Genomic DNA, 21,119 nt, shown 5'->3' on the forward strand with positions numbered 1-21,119 from the left:
GGGGGGGGGGGGTTAGGGTTGGGGGGGGTGGGGGGGATACCGGATTGGGAAACACTGCAATAGAGAGACTCACTACTATGTTCCATTTTGAAGGGAGCGGAACCGCCAGTTGGGAGAGGCGCCGCTCGCACGCGCTCTGTGCTTCTCTCTCTCAACATCGACGGCCACAAATCCCAACGACGACATGACACTCCAACTGGGTCTGCGCTTTATCTGAGCTACTCCGGTGCCATTCGCAGACAGAAACCCTTCACTAGAAAGCGAGCAAACGCAGTCCGGCCGCCACCTCCGGATATCAATCAGAGGAAACGTACAAGAAGTAAAGTGGGCATGGTGCCGGGAAGGAAGATTCCAGAACTCTGGACAGGTGACACACGTCAGCGGTTCTCCTTCGGATCCGACCGCTGGCGGGCAGAAGGTCGCGACGTCTCTACGAGCCCCGGGGCAGAGGGACACTTCAAAAGGGCTCCTCGTGAGCTACAGCGCCTCAAACTGTCCCTGTCATTGCCGCACTAATCATTTCTAATTACCGTAACTGTACAGGCCTAGATGCACCAACGCTAAATGCGCTCCAGGTAATGAACCTCCTATCCCCATGGAGAACCTTCAAGAAGACCTCCGGAACAAAGAAGGTACAATCTTTAGAAAACATACCATACACAGGCTTTATATTACAGGCAATATATTAAAATATTTTTAAAAGAAAAACACATTTATATAAAGTGAGGACTGTCTATTATGACCCTAGCACTCATTACTAACTTAGGTTTTTTATATATAACAATTTAAAAACCTAACAGTGTCCTTATACTCACTGTACTTAACATCGTAACAGTCTTTTTGGTGAAAATATTTCAAATCGAATGCAAAATATTACCTAGGAGTTTTATAGTGGATTTTATTAATTCAAAAAGTACCTGAGCCAGATGAACCACGATGAGCGAAATCTCTATCTAGTCTAATCCTGTGATCTTTACGTCAAACTATTTTACAAGACGCGTGTTGGTGGCGAGGGAGCTCAAAGGGCCCGACCACGCCAAAGACGACCCCCCCAGGCCTCCTCCCAACCATCAGCCGAACCACAAATGCATGCACGCGCGCGCACAGACGGCTTCGAAAATGGGACATTTCAGAAGATTCAATCATGAGCCGTAAGATAACATGTACACAAAAAAATGCAACAAAAAGCCCGAACTGATTTCATTTCAGCTGTGTTCCAACGTCGAGAGCTGACGAGCGTGCAGTGGTGGAAAATCAGGCCAGTTCATTACGTCCGGGCAAGGATGACCGGTCTGGAATACGGTCAAAACTCGAAAATAAATAACCCCTTCAGCTCAGAATTCAAACGCCTCATCAGATAAAGAAAGAAAATATAAAGTGTGGTGCTGTAGCAGAATAATCAAATGCTAAAAAGTTGTTAACGTACCTCCATAATTATTGTCACAGTGCATATTTTTAAAGTTAAAAACGAAAAGATGATGTTCTTGGGGTTACGATTCTTAAATCCCTTACACTCACAACCTATGTGATTTGGAGTTTCTCTTGTAGGCCCAAGCAGGATTCAGTTATTGCACAATACAGAAGGACAATAAAATCATTAAAAAATAATAATAATAAAGGAATAATTTCAAACAAGTTCTCCCTGCCAACTCTGAATCGATCCACGTTGGGTGCATTACATTCTGTCATCTTCACAACTGCTAAACATGCATCCAACAACAGGCCTGGAGGTCTTCAGCATATCGGGTCCATCGTTCCAGTCAGAGGTCAAAGTTCAAAGACTGAATCATTAAAAGTGCTTATATACTCTGTAGGACTTTCTTCAGGAGCATGACAAAGTTACTCATTAGCAGGTATCATCTGTTAAAAGAAAATCGTCCATTGGTTAATGACAAACATTCATTGTTAATTACTTATTACCATTATAATATTTAAGATTTTTACTTGGGTTGTTTTTCGTACCTGTGAATCAGGGCAAACGGAAAAACAGCAAGAAGGAGAGCAGAAACTCACCGTGATACCACCATTTCGTTTTCTTTGGGTTCTTATTGCACGTTCTTACATAGAAGGAGTTATCAGGGGGGCGTCGCTGTCAAACACCACGGAGAAGAGGAGAAAGAGGACATTAATGACAGAACAGACAGGGTGGGGCTTCGATAAGGGGATGAGGGGACATTGCTAAGGGGACAGAGAGAGGGAGGAGCTTCGCTAAGGGGACAGAGAGAGGGAGGAGCTTCGCTAAGGGGACAGAGAGAGGGAGGAGCTTCGGTAAGGGGAGAGAGAGAGGGAGGGGCTTCACTAAGGAGACAGAGGGAGGGAGGGGCTTCACTAAGGAGACAGAGGGAGGGAGTGGCTTCACTAAGGAGACAGAGGGAGGGAGGGGCTTCGGTAAGGGGAGAGAGAGAGGGAGGGGCTTCGGTAAGGAGACAGAGGGAGGGAGGGGCTTCGGTAAGGAGACAGAGGGAGGGAGTGGCTTCGCTAAGGAGACAGAGGGAGGGAGGGGCTTCGCTAAGGGGACAGAGGGAGGGAGGGGCTTCGGTAAGGGGACAGAGGGAGGGAGGGAGGGAGGGAGGGGCTTTGGTAAGGAGACAGAGGGAGGGAGGGAGGGAGGGGCTTCACTAAGGAGACAGAGGGAGGGAGGGGCTTCGGTAAGGGGACAGAGAGAGGGAGGGGCTTCGGTAAGGGGAGAGAGAGAGGGAGGGGCTTCACTAAGGAGACAGAGGGAGGGAGGGGCTTCGGTAAGGGGAGAGAGAGGGAGGGGCTTCGGTAAGGGGAGAGAGAGAGGGAGGGGCTTCGGTAAGGGGAGAGAGAGAGGGAGGGGCTTCACTAAGGAGACAGAGGGAGGGAGGGGCTTCGGTAAGGGGAGAGAGAGAGGGAGGGGCTTCGGTAAGGGGAGAGAGAGAGGGAGGGGCTTCGGTAAGGAGACAGAGGGAGAGGCTGCGCTAAGGGGACAGAGGGAGGGAGTGGCTTCGGTAAGGGGAGAGAGAGAGGGAGGGGCTTCGCTAAGGGGAGGGAGAGAGGGAGTGGCTTCTCTAAGGGGACAGAGAGAGGGAGGGGCTTCGGTAAGGGGAGAGAGAGGGAGGGGCTTCGGTAAGGGGAGAGAGAGAGGGAGGGGCTTCTCTAAGGGGACAGAGGGAGGGAGTGGCTTCGGTAAGGGGAGAGAGAGAGGGAGGGGCTTCGCTAAGGGGAGGGAGAGAGGGAGTGGCTTCTCTAAGGGGACAGAGAAAGGGAGGGGCTTCGGTAAGGGGAGAGAGAGAGGGAGGGGCTTCGGTAAGGGGAGGGAGAGAGGGAGTGGCTTCTCTAAGGGGACAGAGAGAGGGAGGGGCTTCGCTAAGGGGAGGGAGGGAGGGAGGGGCTTCGGTAAGGGGACAGAGAGAGGGAGGGGCTTCGCTAAGGGGAGGGAGGGAGGGAGGGAGGGGCTTCGCTAAGGGGAGAGAGAGAGGGCTGGGCGTATGTAAGGGGACAGACAGAGAGAGCAGGGTGCTGGTTTGTGGTCATTTTATGGTTCAGGGGTTTCAGGGCATGTCGCCCAGGGGCCACAAGGGTCAAACAGTAACTGCCTGTCGTTAAACAGCAGACAGACCGTGACTAGGGCAGTATTTTCTTAATGCCAAAGCAGAAATCTGCACACTGCACATGGCCGCAGTATTTATGAGGCAAGGATCTATTTGTGCATAAACAAGAGGCACCCACAGACAAACACACAAGGTTTTCGAACACTTCGTATAAATCTTCCACGGTCCCTTTGTTACCTTCTCTTTACAGCTGGACAGCATGCTGATAATGCTAAGGCAGACCGACTGCACGGACAACGCTGGGGACCAGTCCTCCGTCAGGATAGACAGGCAGATGTGGCCATTGCTGTAGACATGGGGATGCACAGGGATGTTCTCTCCAGTGAACATGACCTGCATGGCGGCAAGGCACAAAACATGTGTGCACCTCCATAAACGGCTTAAGAAATCAAAACGATCTAGCAGGGGACGTAGTCATCTAAGACAGGAATAGCAGAAAACTCACTGTAACAGCTGAAACAACATGCAGCTGGACTACAGTCTGTACCCTAACCCAGCGGGCATATGCAGTGTTATCGGCCTGTAGCTAGGCTACAGTCTGTACCCTAACCCAGCGGGCATATGCAGTGTTATCGGCCTGTAGCTAGGCTACAGTCTGTACCCTAACCCAGCCGGCATATGCAGTGTTATCGGCCTGTAGCTAGGCTACAGTCTGTACCCTAACCCAGCCGGCATATGCAGTGTTATCGGCCTGTAGCTAGGCTACAGTCTGTACCCTAACCCAGCCGGCATATGCAGTGTTATCGGCCTGTAGCTAGGCTACAGTCTGTACCCTAACCCAGCCTGCATATGCTGTGTTATCGGCCTGTAGCTAGGCTACAGTCTGTACCCTAACCCAGCCTGCATATGCTGTGTTATCGGCCTGTAGATGGACTACAGTCTGTACCCTAATCCAGCTGGCGTATGCTGTGTTACCGCCCTGTAGATGGACTATAGTCTGTACCCTAATCCAGCTGGCGTATGCTGTGTTACCGCCCTGTAGATGGACTACAGTCTGTACCCTAATCCAGCTGGCGTATGCTGTGTTACCGCCCTGTAGATGGACTACAGTCTGTACCCTAATCCAGCTGGTGTATGCTGTGTTACCGGCCTGTAGATGTACTACAGTCTGTACCCTAACCTAGACTAGGGTGGTCAAAAAAGCCCAATGCAATTCAAAATAAAGGAACACATCTAATTGAAAAAACGTGCTGCAAAGCAATAAATTATTCAAGTCCATAAAGAACGTGCAAACACACTGCAAATTCACAGACGCTACACAAATTCAGAAAATACTTTAAGTCAAAATGACAACACATGCAAAGCACATTTTACAAATGTACTGCACATTGGCAGACACACTGCAAATACAGAAAACTACTGCTGCTTTGGAAACACACTGCAAATAGCCACAGCACATTGGAAGCGTTTCCGTAGGACACGTGAACGTTACAACTTTGCAAATAATCTGGCGAACTGATTTTTTTCTTATTCTTTATGTCTCAGGCAGATCACTATCTAAATGACATTTGTATATTTATTACTCGAATATAAAGTAATAAAATGGACAATGTCGCTATTTACTAAATTATACTGATGATTTCAAAATACAGTACAGATGTTTCAAATCTTTTTCAAATTACAGCACTGTACAAATTAAATTAGTGCATAAAATTTAAAAACTGTGTATGATTCAAATGTGCTACCATAGAGTGACTGTACATAAAATACAGCTTATTGTAGTATTGTAATGTGTATTGCTGTTTCGTTTTTGGCGGTTTAGGTTTTATATATTACAATGTAAAAACCCAACAGTGTCCTTACACTCACTGTACTTAACATCGTAACAGTCTTTGCGGTGAAAATGTTTCAATCCAATGCAAATCATCTGCTGTGATGAGTCGATATTTGTCGTTGAGTCATTTGAGATGATTTTCTTTTTCCCTGTCAGATTTTCTGTGCACGTTGCATTAGACTACATTAGCCAGAAGCAGATGGGTTACTGCAAGGCAAAGTAGGACGATCAAATAAAATTTTTTATATTTTTTTATATTATATATATATATTCCCTTTACATTGTCTGGTTTAGAAAATGAACAATAAGCGGAGTACTTGATTACTACAAGCGAATTATTTGAACAGTATTTGTACGGGAATGATTCTGTCCCAAGCTTTTTGATCCACATAAGCGGCTGATCACTATAACCGTGATCACTATAAGTGGTTTCCACTGTAAATTTTCACCATTGGCTCCATTGAAAAGAACGCCCATAAAAAGCGCCCTCCATTGTGCTGTAGCTATTTGCAGTACGTTTGCGAAGTTGCAGTTGTTTCCTGTACTTGCGGCGTGTATATATTCAGTGTGGCGCGTGTGCGTTCTCATTTTGATGAAAGTGTTTTCTAAAATCGTGCAGCGTCTACGAATTTTCATTATTCATCATTCAATTGCATTATGAACCCGAATAATAGGCTTTGCAGCACATTTCTGCTTTAGACGTGCTGGTTTTCATTTTGAATCGCACTGGGCTTTCTCAGTCAGCGTACTAGACAGCAAGTGCTGCGTTACCAACCTGCAGCAGGTTTATAAATACCAGATTCACTATGGGCGCCCATTATGTTCAAACACTGCACAGCAGAGCACTGCTGGGATTCACTACAGCACGAGACTCAGGCCCGACTTCAGTCTGGGGGTAAAAGCCCCAGCAGGTTCTGAGCATGAAGATGACGGGCCCCATGTTTCTCAGTGTTCAGCAGCAACATCAACACATCATCATCATCCATCTAAATGCTTATCCTGGTCAAAGTCTGGGTGGGAGGGCGGAGCCTATCGCAGGTCACACAGGGCTGGGGTACACCCTGCATGGATCAGCAGTGTAACAAAAACAGTATTGCTACTATTAGTACAGATAATCATAATGAAGATTAGGGAAACAATAACAGTCAATGCTGATGTTATTAATACTGAAACCTCATCTGTCTGTCACTGTGAAACCTAAACGGCTTGTGTTTTAGTCCTATGAAGGTCACTGTGTCAGCTTTGTGTCACTGACCGCAGAACACTGAAAGACAATAGGCAAACGGTATGTACTCTTTCTGAGAGAGGTCGGGGGGCTCGCCTTTCCGCGGCACAGGGGGGGCTCACCTGAGGTGAATCGAAGGGGTATCGACTACTGAACTTAAAAAGCAGCTGGAATTTCTCTCCTTCATACAGTGTTCCTGGGGCACCGTCCATATCGACGATCCACCTGGAGGAGGAAAGAAAATATGAGGGAGGGTGTGGAGAGCAGTTCACCTCGAGGAGCGCGGTCAGTCCGTGACCGAATGCTCACCTCACCGCTTCGCGAGGGGATCAGTGTGGGGAGTGCAAAACAGATGAAGGGACATGATGTCATCTCTACAATCTCTTCATAAAAGGTCCATATGGGCCGGGAAGAGAGTCCGAATCCAGCATGCAGATTAGCCAACTCGTTACCTAAGTGCACGTGCACCAGGTAGCGAATCAGGTCGCATTTCAGGCAAGGAAGAAAAGCTGAAGCCAGACAAACCCAGAGGGGGAGACACTAACAACAGAAAACAAGAGAACGTAGAGGCATGGGGGTGCAAAAGGGAATGGGGAGGAGCACAGGGAGCACATAACAGCAGGGAGGAACACAGTGGAATATGGAGTTGTATGTGGGTATGCGGGGGAGCACGGAGGAGCACAGGGGAGCACGGAGGAGCAGGGGGAGCGCAGGGAAGCACGGAGCAGCAGGGGGAATGCACGGCAGCATGGAGGAGTGGGGAGGAGTGTGGGGGAGCAGGGAGGAGCAGAGGGGAGCATGGAGGAGTGGGAAGGAGCGTGGGGGAGCGGAGGGCAGCATGGAGGAGTGGGGTGGGGTGGAGTGGAGTGTGGGGGAGCAGGGAGGAGCACAGGGAAGCATGGAGGAGTGGGGAGGAGCATGGAGGAGCGGGGGGAGTGCAGGGCAGCATGGAGGAGTGGGGAGGAGCGTGGGGGAGCACAGAGGAGCGGGGGGAGCGGAGGACAGCATGGAGGAGTGGGGGAGAGCACAGTGTGGAATAGAGGAGTAGGGGAGCGTAGGGGAGCACAGAGGAGCAGGGGGAGGGCAGGGAAGCACAGAGCAGCAGGGGGGAGCGCAGGGAAACAAAGGCAGGGGGGAGCACAGGGCAGAATGGAGGACTGGGGAGGAGTGTAGGGGAGCAGGGAGGAGCACAGGGGAGCATGGAGGAGTGGGGAGGAGTGTGGGGGAGCGCAGGGCAGCACGGAGGAGCGGGGGAGGAGTGAGGGGGAGCAAAGAAAAGCAGGGAGAGCACAGACTCCTCGAGAACGAGTTTAGCAGGTCACACATGTGGCGGGGTGGGGTGGGGCGAGGTGAGCCTGCTAGACTGAAACCGGGGGCCGGCTGAGCCGGGACAGCCCGGTACCCAGCCCTGCAGTGCGGTGCAGGTACACTCTAAGCACAGTCTACAGCGCTTAACAACTGGCCTTGCTCTTTTCACACTCTACAGAAAGTGCAACAATCTGAGCAGGCGACACAGGGGTCCGTCCCAGTGCGTAAATAATGGAAGATTAATCAGCACCAGGCAACGAGTGTGTAACACGAGACGGTAGGCATCATTCATCTGACTGCAGTCACACGGGGATGCACCGCGCTGAGTCACCGCGACGACACAATCAGCACCCGTGCAGTCCGAACGTGTTGAAAATGCATTTCAATCACTGGATGGGGGGTTAGGGGGGGTGCATATTTGGACTATACAGCCAGAGGTCAGCAACAGATATACTGCAAAGACATTCTACATTCAATCCTTTATAACAAGCAGATATATGTTTAAGTGTCAGAGGGTAGCAAAGTGCAACAAGGCTGTGTGCAAAGAGAACAAGGACATCTGTGTCAGAGCGGTGGGCAAATCAAGGGAATTTAGAGATTTCAGGCATGGCTGGGTATCAGCGACCCTTTCTGAGGGTCAGAAACAGAGGGTGCCAGGGACTGAGGTGCTAGTGGGGGGGGGGGGGGGCTTTCAAGGGTCGACCTTCCCATCACAGGGCAGGAGGGGGCTGTGAGGGATAAGGCAAAGCACCAGCACATTGTCCGTCCCAAGGCTGCTGCCGTCTGTCTCTCTAACAATAACCATCTGTACAGATCTGCTCAGCCGGGGGTCACATTGGTGTGTTCTGCTTCTGTTTCTAAGGTGACGCACCATCCCTCCCCAAGTCCACACCACACCACACCAGAACCTCACACTGATGCTCCTCTGTCCATTCTGCCAACTTCTCCTTTCCCAGCTTTCACCCAAAACCATCCCAAAATCTGAAAATGAAAAGCTGTTCTCTCTGGGACATACAGACACCCCCCCCCCCCAAAGCTTCCCCCACCCCAATATGCAGTAATTCAGTGGATATAACCAGCAGTTTCACAGGAAAAGCAAATTAATCATCTGTTTTCAGAAACAGCGGCTCGTGTCAGACAAATGGGATATTGCTCAGCTGCGATGCCTAAATAAACTGTACTGCGTCTACTCAGCGGCCAGGTTATCCCATCATTCCTAATGACGTGGGCATATTCCAAGACTATAATGCCAAGATTCATCGGGTTCAAACTGTCAAAGGGTGGTTCAGGAGCATGAAGAATGCAAGATCTTGGCAAAAAAAAAAAAAAAAAAGAATTCAAATCCTGGTGAAACAAAACGTTGAAATGTTGCACAAGCACGTGGAAACAATGCACTGCTGAATATGCACCATGATGAAAGTTAAGGCGGTCCAACGAAATATTAAAGGACGCAACTTATTTTGGACAGGCAGTGTATTTATAATCTACTTGCGATAGTTATAGCGCAAGACACAAACGACATCGAAAGGCTGAAGATGAAGATACACGGACTCCGAATCAGCCTTTAAAAAAACGTGCATATGTGGTTCGGCAGTTCGATCGCCGCACTGAAAGAACCCAGATCTGAAGGCAGCAAAGCCGAGTCACATCTGGCCGTTTCATCTGGCCCAGCTGTGCATGATGAAAGGTGCGGTGAGCGGAGGGTTTGGTGGATGTGGGGCACCGGTACCAGCGCCGGCCCACAGCCAGGACGCAGCATTACATCACCAGCTGTGCGGAACAGTATCTCAGCGGGACGTCTAAGTGCATAAATCAGAGATACACTCACTCAGGCAGCACAGGCCCAGAATAACTGCGACAGTGAGGATTCAAACCCCCCCCCCCCCCACGCCCACTGCTCAGGGTCAAAATACAAAAGCAGGCCGAGCGGAGAGTCTGCTCCCACTGGAGTTCCTGTTACGTTCAGGCGTAGCTGTATGCAGTGCGAGGCTAAGGACAAGGCCCCGTCCAGTTAAAGTCAGGAACCATGAGCATGTGACAAAAACACAAACTGCAGCCGCCTAACAGGGTGAGAGAGAGAGAGAGGCTGGCGCCCCTCCCAGAGATGGGGGTGGGAGGCAGGAGGCTTAGGAGAGGCAATGGGCCCCCAGAAGAGGCGAGGGACCCCGGGGAGAGATGGGGGGGCTCAGAGGCAAGGGGGCCCCAGGGAGGCCACTGAAGAAGCAAGGGGTTTGTGTGAGAGGTGGGGAGCGGTGTGTGGGGGGGGGTGGGTGTCCACGGCACGTCTCATGCAGGGTTTCGCTGCTGCTAGGACAGGCTATATACAGAGCTGTTTGTGCTCTTTGTTTACTTATTCATGCTATAAAAGCGGCTCTAACGCAGTGATGTGCAGCCAGTATGACGAAAGCAGGCTGACTGCAGTCATGGTAATAGCCTCTAACACGCTAATCAAGGGTAAATGCCAGCAAATCTTGAAAAGACCCCAAAAAGGCTGGCAGCTACTAAACAAAGCAATTGCCACTTCCATTAAACTGATTGGTTAAGGTGTTGCTGGGGGTTACATTACATTCGAGCTTATCTTGGCATCTTATTCAAAGGCCAACGGCTTTACTGAAATGGTTCAAATACAACCAGCAAGAAAAAGTGCTCCTGATTACAAACCCTGGAAAGACATGGGTTCAATTTTTATGGAAAAATGGGTACAAGGCAGGGGACACCCTGGTCAGGATGCCAGCCTATCACAGGGCACAAGTGTGCACACGCACAATCTATACTCGATTTTAAGATCCCATCTGCAGCCATCGTACGACGAAACCCACAGGAAATGCACACAACAAAGAGAAAACAAGCAAACTGCAGACACAGGACAGGCGCAGAGAGAGACCGCAACAGGAATTAGAAGATGCAGAGCCCTGCAGCCGCTTTCTGCTGGAGCTTCTTTGGCTTTTCCATGCTGGGTCTGACTCAAAGTGCCCCGAGCAGAGCTGATTAGCAGAGCGCAGGCTCCTGCACGTTCCGAATGGCTGCGAGGGACCCGGAGAACCTGGGGTGGCACTGCGCACCTCCAGCACTGCCGAGTACCGATCCAACCCAGGACAAACTTCCCCCAAAAGCCAATATAGCTGCAAAAGTGACTCTTCACAATAACTGTGACTGAGGACATACACAAAGAGCATAGATATCTCCTAAAATATTTCCTAATATAAAGCTATGCGACAGAATCTTTAGATGGAGTGACATCTAAAGAAGTTGCAATTCCAAATTTCTCATTCACAAATACACTGCCAAAAAAAATGTCATTTAAATGTATGTCAGCAAATACATAAGAGCCAATGACTGGATCATTATTACTGCTCAGCAATGTTATGCAGCAATAAAAGTAAAATCAGCTGAATACCTGAACCTACTGACTGGCCAGGTTACACCTCCATCCATCAGCAATGGATTTTCCTTCCCTGTTGGAATGGGCATATTCCAGGACAAGGATGCCAAGATTGACTGGGTTCAAATTGTCAAAGAGAGGTTCAGGCAGCATGAGGAATAATTTTCACGTATGACTTGGTCACCGCAGATTTGTGACCTTAACCTCATTGCCGGTCTTTGGGATGTGATGAAGGAGGCTTTATGTAGCGGTTCAACTCACTCGTCAATGCAGGATCTCGGTGAGAAATGAACGCAAATCTAGATGAAAATAAATGCCGAGATCCTGCACAAGCCTGTGGAAACGATGGCGTGACAAATGTGCACCATAATCAAAGCTAAAGGCCGCCCAACGGAAAATACAAATGGAGACTTTCTTTTGGACCAGGCAGTGGATAAATCAACACATTTTTTTACATATTTGTTGCCTTATTGAGGCACCGTAATTTGTACTTATGTTTTGCGTTTAATCTGTGTTTACCAGGGGCCAGAAAGATGGTGCAGAATAAGATTTTCGTTGCATGGTGGGACTGTTTATACCACATATGACAGACTGGAGCTGGTGGGGCACAGAATCGTAGACCGCCTGGAGGTCCCCAAGGGTCCATATGAGAATCGCTGCTCTGGCAGTCACATACAAAGCTATCTTATGAAGCATTCCCAAAGCTACGAAGACTTTCCAATCTCACACCATCCTGGCCACAACAAAGAAAAAAAACACCAACCTCATAAGAGGAGACTGCTAATAAGCCCCCCCCCCCCCCCAACAGCACCAAACACAGAGCTGATCTTCATCACCGGCTTATCTGAGCATCTTCAGGCTACTAGACCACCTGCTAAAAATCCATGGAGAACTACCACCCCCCCTTTGGGTATTTCTCTATCCGGATTTTCACCACCCCAGGGGCACAGTGCATTCCCCAATCTCTCCACCGTTTCCCAGGTTACGCTAACAGAGGTGACCCTGAGGGCCACCATGAAGAAGAGATGACCTTCAGCGTCTCACGTTAGCGGCTGACTCTGCGCGGATCTACCTGCAGAGGTGCACTGGAGATCGGGAGACCCTCCTGCGGCAGTCTCTTGCGGATGAGTGAGACGGATCTGCCATCGCCATGGCTACAAAGATTCACTGTAAACTACCTTTTGCCTTCTGAGATGAGAATGTGCTCAGACCCAGTGGTGAAAACCGTGCATTTATAAGTCCCTCCAAATAATCACTGAAGAGGATACTCTCATCTTTAACTTTCCCTGTTATTACTGCTGCTGTTGTTTATACATAAAAAAAAAAGTCAGACATCCATATGGATACTGGAGATGCGTGAGTGTGTTGGGCCCAATCAGCTCTCCTCCTGATACGCACACGTGGTGTGCCTGTCCTTCATAAATAATACCATCTCACCATTCACCCTCGACGACGAGGAGAGACCCAGACGGCTTATTTTAATTACAGGCACAGATCTAGGGCAGCGTATCACTGTACCGAATATCTGTATCCCTAATGTTGCCTCCCCACAATCTAACCTTCATACACTGCAAGTTTTATTAACTGCGTACTGGATGCCAGTGGAGATACTTGTACTGTCTCTGCTTTAACAAACCCCAAATCCGCTAATGCTTTGAAAACAGCAGCTTGCAGTGGACTGGCCTGACGGATATGGCGAGAATTGCATCCCTTAGACATAGATTATGCTTCCTGTTCTAATCCAAAAAGATCATACTGGAGGTTGGATTACTTCCCTAGCCTGCTAACTATATATACTGTACAGTTTTGTCAAACTACTCTGCCACACTTCCAGATCACAGCATATTTAAACTCTACAGTCAGCCCAACCAAAAGACCATATGCTGGAAACTCGCCTGTTCATTACTGTGCGGTGGATTGTAGCTCAGCTGGTTAGGGTGCTGTGCCTGTGATTGGAAGGCTGCGGGTTCAGGGTATTATGATGTCACAATTGGGCCACTGAGAAAAGTCCCGAGTCCTCGGCTGCCCCAGGGGCGGCATGATCCTGCTTTCTCAGAAGTTCTTTGCTTTGGGTAAAAGCATCTGCTGGATCAGCAGCGGCGACTATGACCTTCATTATTATGAAAAGCTGGGAACATCAAAATGCGGCCATGTAGTTGGCCAAGTCTCCTTACTTGGTCGGAGGAGCGGGGGATGGGGGGGGGGGCAGATGGAGGGAGGGAGGGATGAATGGAACAATAAAACACACACAATCCAGAAGCTTCTGGAATCCTCTCATGACAGCAGACGACAGAAGAGAGACTCGTCTTCATCACAACAGAGAAACTTTTGGCACTAAATCAAGTGGACGGCATCAGCACAGCAGTCAAAATAAGAGCAGAATGAGAATCCAGAAAAGCAATTACACATCTACCAACATCTCCCAACATCAACTAACATCTCAGATTTTCAGTAAAAGCTTTACTCTGGTGACAGAAGTAGCAAAATTCAGCCTAAAAGCTCCTACACCAAAAAAGAGAAATGTTCTGTATAATACACTCTTGGTTTGGGAACAAAAAAAAAATCAGAATATACCTGAAACTAATATCATATTCTCAAATTCTGCTCAAACCAGATCTTTCCTCCTAGTTTAGAACTACAGACTTACAACATTTGACAGTCCAGAGTAACAAGTTCTTCAAGACTTAAGATTTTTTTTTTATTGATTTCGCACAGAAAATCTTACTCACGCCACCCAGTCGGTAACAAGGAACAGGTGCGGACGACAGAAAACATCAAGTGCACATGTTATAACTAAGAGGTGCCTGAACACCAGCAGCTGGGACGCTGGGTGAATGACCTGTATAAAGAAGGTAAAACAGTTAGAGATGAATGATTCATGTCAGACAGACTCAGAGCTGAAATGTGTAACATCATAGGATATGCATTGTTTTCTTTTTTTGAGTTTGTCATGACACACCAAAATCTGCTCGGAAGAAAATTATATTTGATGATTTAAGGGACAGATATTTAAGAAAGTATTTCCAAGGCAAGTGCTCAGGGACAGAATTTTAAGTTTTTATTTTAAAAACCCCCTGAATACCTCAGTATGGGACGTGCCAGCAGTGTGTCCTAAATTAATTTCATTTTGTGAATATAACAACTCAAAAACGAACAATTTTTAAAGATCAGAATTAAAAATAAATATTACAGGGAACTAAAGAAATACAAGATTCATAATTTGTTCAAATTAATGGTTTCGCTAAGCACTGCAAAATTATCACACACAAATATATATTATACACACACAGACACAAATGTACTACAAGTATGTAGCATAGACACAGGCAGTACTAATCTATCGCCAGCTTCCCTACTTATGTTTCTGCTGTTTTGTAAGCCGCTAATATTACAGTAAAATTGAGTTTTTTTTTTTCAAAGCTAGCCCACTAAAAACCAGAGGCTCATGGAGTTTGTGGGGCAGGGCCAAACCACCCCTTATGGCAGACAGATTATGGGTTCGGCTCTTCAGTTTGCCACGCCTACTTTTAAAATGGCATAAAATGAAGTCAGCCGTGAGAGACCACGCAGATGAACGTACAACACAACCTTCAACCAGTACGATGCTGGTTGGGTGGGGGAGGAACAAGGTGGAGTAGCAACAGGAAGTCATTAAGCACCAGTTAATTTTACCAGCGTGTTCATTCATACATTTATTTACAGAAGGAAAGAAAATCGTCATTCAAAGTGGTCTTTAGCGACCTCGAGTCGAAGCGGGGAAAACCGAGGACGTCCCAATAAGGGGACCCAATCTCACTTTCACAGGAAATGCTAAGGACAAATTTAAGGACACTTCAAAACAGTGCAACCCCCGGATAGCAGCATGCAAAAAGGCAGGGAGAATGCAAACACTGCTGCAACCGCAGAGGTATAAGGAGAACAGCTCCGCATGATGGAAGTCAGAATTACCCAGAACTGTACAGGCCTGGAAAAATACACAAAACAAAAAAAAACAAAAAAACACGCAGGCCCCATGCCAGAGAATCGCCCATGGTCTCCAAAAAAACAGTGATTCAACGATGTGACTCATAACTCAACCCAGTGCAAGGGCTAAATACCTCACTACTTATTCAGATGAACAAATTAAAGCTTAATCTCCACTGACGTATGACTGCGAACGAAAGTGCATCATATTGCCATTCAACAAGTTAGATTCCGCTCCCTATATCGCAAGACAGAAAACGGGAATAAACCATATGGCTGGTGTGTTGAGTGTCAGATGAAACCGGGCAACTGAGTCACATGTCACAGTCTCAAAACACATCTCTCTCACTTTTAGGCTTTGGAATTCTCAAGCAGCTAAAGCACATCTTTCCACAGATAAAGATCTCGGGGTTTCTGACACAAGGGTGGACAGTGTTCCCCTCCTTGGTACCCTCACGTGTCCTTCTAATGTCCTCGGATCAGCACGATGGGCATCCATGCCGAGGCTGTCAGAGGCCCAGCAGCATACGCCCACTGACGTCTGGCCCATTAATGCTGCATGAGCAGGATGCTGCCTAGAGGTACCACATCAGATCAACTCCACAGACATCCCCGCTGCCGGCACACTTGACACTTCTCACAATGTAAGATCATTCAGGTCCATTCAATTAATATTCACAGGTGAACATCAAGTGAGCAGAATGCAGAAAGTGCAATGAGCACGGAGCAGCATTAATGACAGTCTGGGTGGACACAGAGGAACAGCCACTGCCGAGCGATGGAACAGCGCTATGAGCGGGGAACAGCATTAATGATGGTCCGGTGGACAGAGGAACAGCCACTGCCAAGCGAAGGAACAGCGATACGAGCAGGGACCAGCATTAATGACGGTCCGGGGGCCACAGAGGAATAGCCACTGCCAAGCGACGGAACAGCGATACGAGCAGGGACCAGCATTAATGACGGTTCGGGGGCCACAGAGGAACAGCCACTGCTAAGCGACGGAACAGCGATACGAGCAGGGACCAGCATTAATGACGGTCCGGGGGCCACAGAGGAACAGCTACTGCCAAGCGCCAGAACAGCGCTATGAGCAGGGAGCAGCATTAAACCAGTTAACCCTGTAAAACAGGCAGAGCCAACAGCATCTGAAAAACAGTGGCACAGAGCTCCGTGCCAGTGTGTTTTCACAGGTTTCCACGAGCCGCCCGGGACACTCACTGTGTGATCGTGTTCTGCACGCTCTTCTCGTTCAGGGTCATTCCGGGGGGAGGATCATTCTGCAGCGCTAACAGCTCCTTCTGCAGCCTTTTCTGCAAGAGAAAAAAAAAGTCAGGAAAGAAGCCGTTTAGTTCATGTGGGACACGAAGAATTAGCAGAACAGGGGATCGTTCAGTGATCAGGCTGCACCTGTCAGGCCACATTAACTGGAACAGGACCTAAGAAAAACAGGACGCCACTGAAACAGCCGAGTTGGTAAACAAACACTCCTGTACTCCATCGAATTACACATCTTCACCTGCCTAAACTTGATTTAAGGGCACAAGGCTATCGCTAAAATGTACCTTGACCCACAATAACACCCAGATACATTTTACCCCACCCAAGCAAGAAGTGAAACAGCCTAAGACGGAAACTAAAGAGAAATTGCTCACAAATGAAGCAGGACTTTGGTAAATGCCGCCGGGCAGCTTGTAAGAGCTCTTAAACCAATTTGTGACCCATAAAAGAGCAAGACTACAGTTGTGAACCACTGGAAAGAAAAGGTTTTAATTAGAAGCATGAAAATAATCTGTACAAGTGTGAGAAAGCGAACACAGGGGGTCTCTTCTGGAGATCTCGTTTCAACAGAGAATAAAAAAGCAGAAAGGTCACATAGCTATTCATGTCTTCATGCCCTTTTAGCTGGAAATCGCAGACTACACCTCCAAGGTCTGCACCCGACTCCCATTAATCTTATTTAGCACACAGAGAAACTTATTATTAACATCTATAGCAAACCATCAGGGACACAAAACAGGCTTCCCCAGAACGGTATGGTGGAACAGGCGTGACCGTCTGTGATCGTAATGTTATGCCATAAAATCAAATAATTACTAGAGGAAATATTAACATTAAGAAAACCACAGTGCCTGGACACACTGGCTCTGCAAAAACCACAACAGTTTGCACTGCATACAGATGTTAATACAGATGTTAACAGGGCAGTTCCACCTGCGAGGAATCTGTGGGGAGGTGCAGTGGCATCTCAGCACTCATTTTAATAATAATTGCGAGTATTAAAAACGAGTGCAATGACAGCAACCTGAATCAGCTTGAATCATGACCCAGCCCTGCAGCTGCACATCACACACACACACACACACACACGAGCCTCTCCCCTGTCAAGCTGAACCGCGGACACCACCCGCTGCCCAGTGGCCCAGGATCCGTACGGACCCAAACAGACAACCTCCTCCTAAGTGCATGTCATCGCCCCTAAGGAAGGAGAATCGTGTCACGCAAAATGCCACACAGGAAGGTGCCGTTAAGGGTCACGGGGCTTCAACCGTATTTCAGGATGTGAGTAATGAGGCGTCGCCAAATAAAAAGAAGAAATGACCTTAAATGCATGAACAATATCTGCACTGTAGATAGTTCCGATTTCATTTCAACACAACCGATACAGACTAAAGCAGGCGGACTTGTAAAAAGGCAGCAAGCGCAGGTGACCTGGACGGGCTGTTTACACGGCAGACCATTTCTGTCAAGATTGGGTACGTGCGTAGCGATAACAGCCAGCTTTCGAGTGCATCCAAACACAGCGGGACTGGCAAATGGCCTTTCCGTAAGACGCGATTTAATCCCCCCGCCGACCCGGACCGGCCGCCTGTTCCCTCCATCCACCGCTCGGGAGCCGCAGCAGGCGCTTGTCCTCCCAGACAACAGCAGAGCAAAGGTGGCTGCACCTCCTTGCAGGACCGGCGGGCTATTCACGGGGTGATCCCGGCTCGGTTCGGTCGGGCACGCCATCGCTCAGCTAAGCCCGTGTTGCCTCCGGCCGATCAGCTGTCCCTCTCCGGATCATCCCCCTCTGTTGGTCGCCTTCCGCGGGACCTCCTCGGCCGCCGGCGTGTACCACCACCCCACAGACGCGGGGGCTTCCCTCCCGCAGTGGGATTCCACAAGCAGGCCCGCAGTGACCAGTCACGGTTGCGTACGGAAAGCATGGCGGAGCGCTTTCGGGTTCGCTTCGACACTCACCTGCATGGACGCCATGATGGAAACCCCCCTGCGGCAGGCTGGCTAGCGGAACGCAGACTGAAGCTGCGTCCTGCGTCACTGTGTCATGTGGTCTTTACGTCACACGTACGGAGGACGACTGGCCCCTAATATTGAAGCAGGAATGACCGTTGTTGTTTACGCTCAATGCGCCCCGTGTGGTGGTCGGAGGTACTGAAGCGCTAGCGCAGTCCGTCGAGAGAAAACTTAACCGATTAATTATCAAGAATGATCATTGTACAGTTTAACTTTTGAGGGGATTCTAAGATTAGAATCTACAGTATGGCAGGTAGTAAGGCAACAGTTACACTATGGAGGGTTCCCTTAATTGATGATTGACTGATTATTAAAAAAAACCTCTACGATAGTATAAGAATTCTGAGGGTTTGTATCACATATATTATTTAATGACCTCCTATACTGAAAAAAATATAAATGCAACATTTGGTTTTGCTCCCATTTTGCAGCAGTTTGAAAAAAAAAATCCAGGAAAACAAAGAGCATGTAATTCAAAATTTGCCAAATAAGATTTTTTTTTGTAAAAGGCGCATATCAAGTTGATATCAGCAAGTTGATGAACGTTACACAGATGTTGCTTATTATGGGCATAATGAAAGAAACACAAGTTTTGCAGGACCCTGCCATTGGCATGCTTGGTGCAGTGATATGCATTAGTGATGTTCCCATGAATGAGTCACGAGCATCCATGTCTCTACCATAAGAGGCTTTTGGCAGTGTGTCCAGCTGGTTTCACAATGACAGACCATGTGGCTGTATACTCACCAGACGTGAGAGCATTTTTGGGATGTTCGAGAGCAGTGCATAGGACAGCATGTTCCTACCAATATCAGACATTTTCACAAAAAAGTTGGACTGCGGGACAGCATTCCATAGGTCACAGTCGAACCCTAAGGAGATGTGTCAGACTGCTACCGACAAATGGCGGTCACGACTGAAAATGTGGGAATTCATTTACAAGATCCACCTTGCTTTTCAGGATATTAGAGATAAAGACAGCTTGACGATTTCCTTTCTGAAGCTTGAATTTCCATTTATTAGTTTCTTTCCAATAATATATTTGAAATGGCTGGATGTTCCTTTTATATTTGTGTTCAGTATATATATTACAGACTTAATGAAGTTAAACAGCTGGATAGCTACTTCTGCGCATGACCATGCATAGTCAACTGTCATTCGCGTCATCTCTGAAGATATGTTTCATAAATAGTCAAGCAAATTTCCTTGGAATAAACTGCAGAACTGAAGTCTGCCCATAATTTAAATGAGTTCCACGAAAGTTATACTCGTACTTGCCAAATAAAGGCTATTAGTTTTATATATTGGTTCATATCCCTGTTATTATTGCACAATTATTCTCTCTTTTTACTGGTTCGTTTTATTTCTCAGTTACCTATTTTCACTCGTTTCTTACCATAAAAGTCATGGAGACAGTCTTTCCCAAAACAAGTTCTCAAAACCATTGTGCAACAGCCACTCATTTAATAGCCAGTTTAATAGTCACTCGTTTAATAGTGGTGTGAGTTAAGATATATAGGATTCATAGGTATTATCTTCAGCATCGGTAAAGGCTTGTTCCAATTCAAACTTATTTTTGTAAACAATTGGGCTGTTTGCACATTTCACACTTATAAAAACAGAATTTGTAAGTTGTTTTTTTCCCCCAAATCTGACTCATAACGTTTTTCTCTTTATGTTTGCATCTTGAAATGACAAGTTATTGAACATAACAGAGCCCTGAATGTTTAAAACAATTCCTACTCCAGTGCTAACTGAAAGACAACAGAACCAGATTTTCCAGAGAGAAGGAATTGCTGCTTTCAAAACAGCAGTGGTATGTTTGGATGCCAGGCCGCAGTACATCCCACTCCTGAACAGGTCTGACCACTTTCAAAGCACCTTTAAACGTTTAACGTGAACTCACTGGATGCAAAATCCAGGGATCTTTCTGGGAAAGACAAATAGAATGTGTTACACTCAGCAGAGAGTGAATTAAGAGTAAACACAGCTTTCACACATCTCGCCTTGTAAGAGCGGCAGTAAACACATTCAGATTAAATTAGCCGCTCTCGTGTTTCAAAAGGGGTGGAGTAAAAACACACACCGTGTCATTCTGCTAAAAATAACGCCCGGTCACTGTCACTGTGTGTGGCTACCAACTGAAGAAGCCTGCATCAAACACAAACACTATATTTATATCAGTTTCTCAGTGATACCTGTAAGCCCCGATACTCTAACATAGGACCAGGGGTTCAACTGTTACCCCACCCAAGAAAAATAAGCTATACTGACAGAATGGATGAATGAATGAAGTGATCTATTGATTAATTTCCAACCTTCCGGCCACTATCCACCCATCCATCCATCCATTACCAGATGTCTAATACAGAGGTTTAGTGCAAGTTATTTATACTTCTGAATTTAGATTTCTTTTGCTGCCAAGCAGGAAATGGTCTGAGGATTCACAAGAAGGTCACAGACAAGTCAGTGCATGTAAACAGAATGGCATCCTGACTGCTAATGCGCATGAAGCATTCTGAGTGTTTCATCTCATCCTGATCAATTCTGTTAATAACGGTGATGAATTCAGAAAGTTCTCGATTTCAAACCACT

The 21,119-nt window shown here is 47.5% G+C and overlaps 1 protein-coding gene across 1 annotated transcript; it reads right to left on the minus strand.

Annotated features, from left to right (window-relative positions):
* Positions 1–9: 9 nt before the first annotated feature.
* On the minus strand, positions 10–18,584 carry ube2wb (ubiquitin conjugating enzyme E2 Wb). Its single transcript, XM_048976942.1, has 6 exons — positions 18,471–18,584; positions 16,449–16,540; positions 6,697–6,799; positions 3,753–3,908; positions 2,014–2,089; positions 10–1,860 (listed from the first exon to the last, which is right to left on the minus strand). The coding sequence occupies exons 1-6, from the start codon at positions 18,483–18,485 to the stop codon at positions 1,847–1,849; spliced, it is 456 nt and encodes a 151-aa protein (XP_048832899.1). The 5' UTR covers positions 18,486–18,584; the 3' UTR covers positions 10–1,846.
* Between the last annotated feature and the right edge of the window lie 2,535 nt (positions 18,585–21,119).

This window comes from Brienomyrus brachyistius, chromosome 15 (assembly GCF_023856365.1).
Source record: "Brienomyrus brachyistius isolate T26 chromosome 15, BBRACH_0.4, whole genome shotgun sequence".
In the NCBI taxonomy this organism is placed as follows: Eukaryota; Metazoa; Chordata; class Actinopteri; order Osteoglossiformes; family Mormyridae; genus Brienomyrus; species Brienomyrus brachyistius.

Excerpts from the sequence above, each read along its gene's own strand:
- ube2wb (XM_048976942.1), bottom strand. Across the intron at positions 6,800-16,448 it reads GTGCAGAACACGATCACACA|GTGGATCGTCGATATGGACG; the intron begins GTGAGTGTCCCG and ends TTCCTCCTCCAG. Across the intron at positions 2,090-3,752 it reads TGTCCAGCTGTAAAGAGAAG|CGACGCCCCCCTGATAACTC; the intron begins GTAACAAAGGGA and ends GGTGTTTGACAG.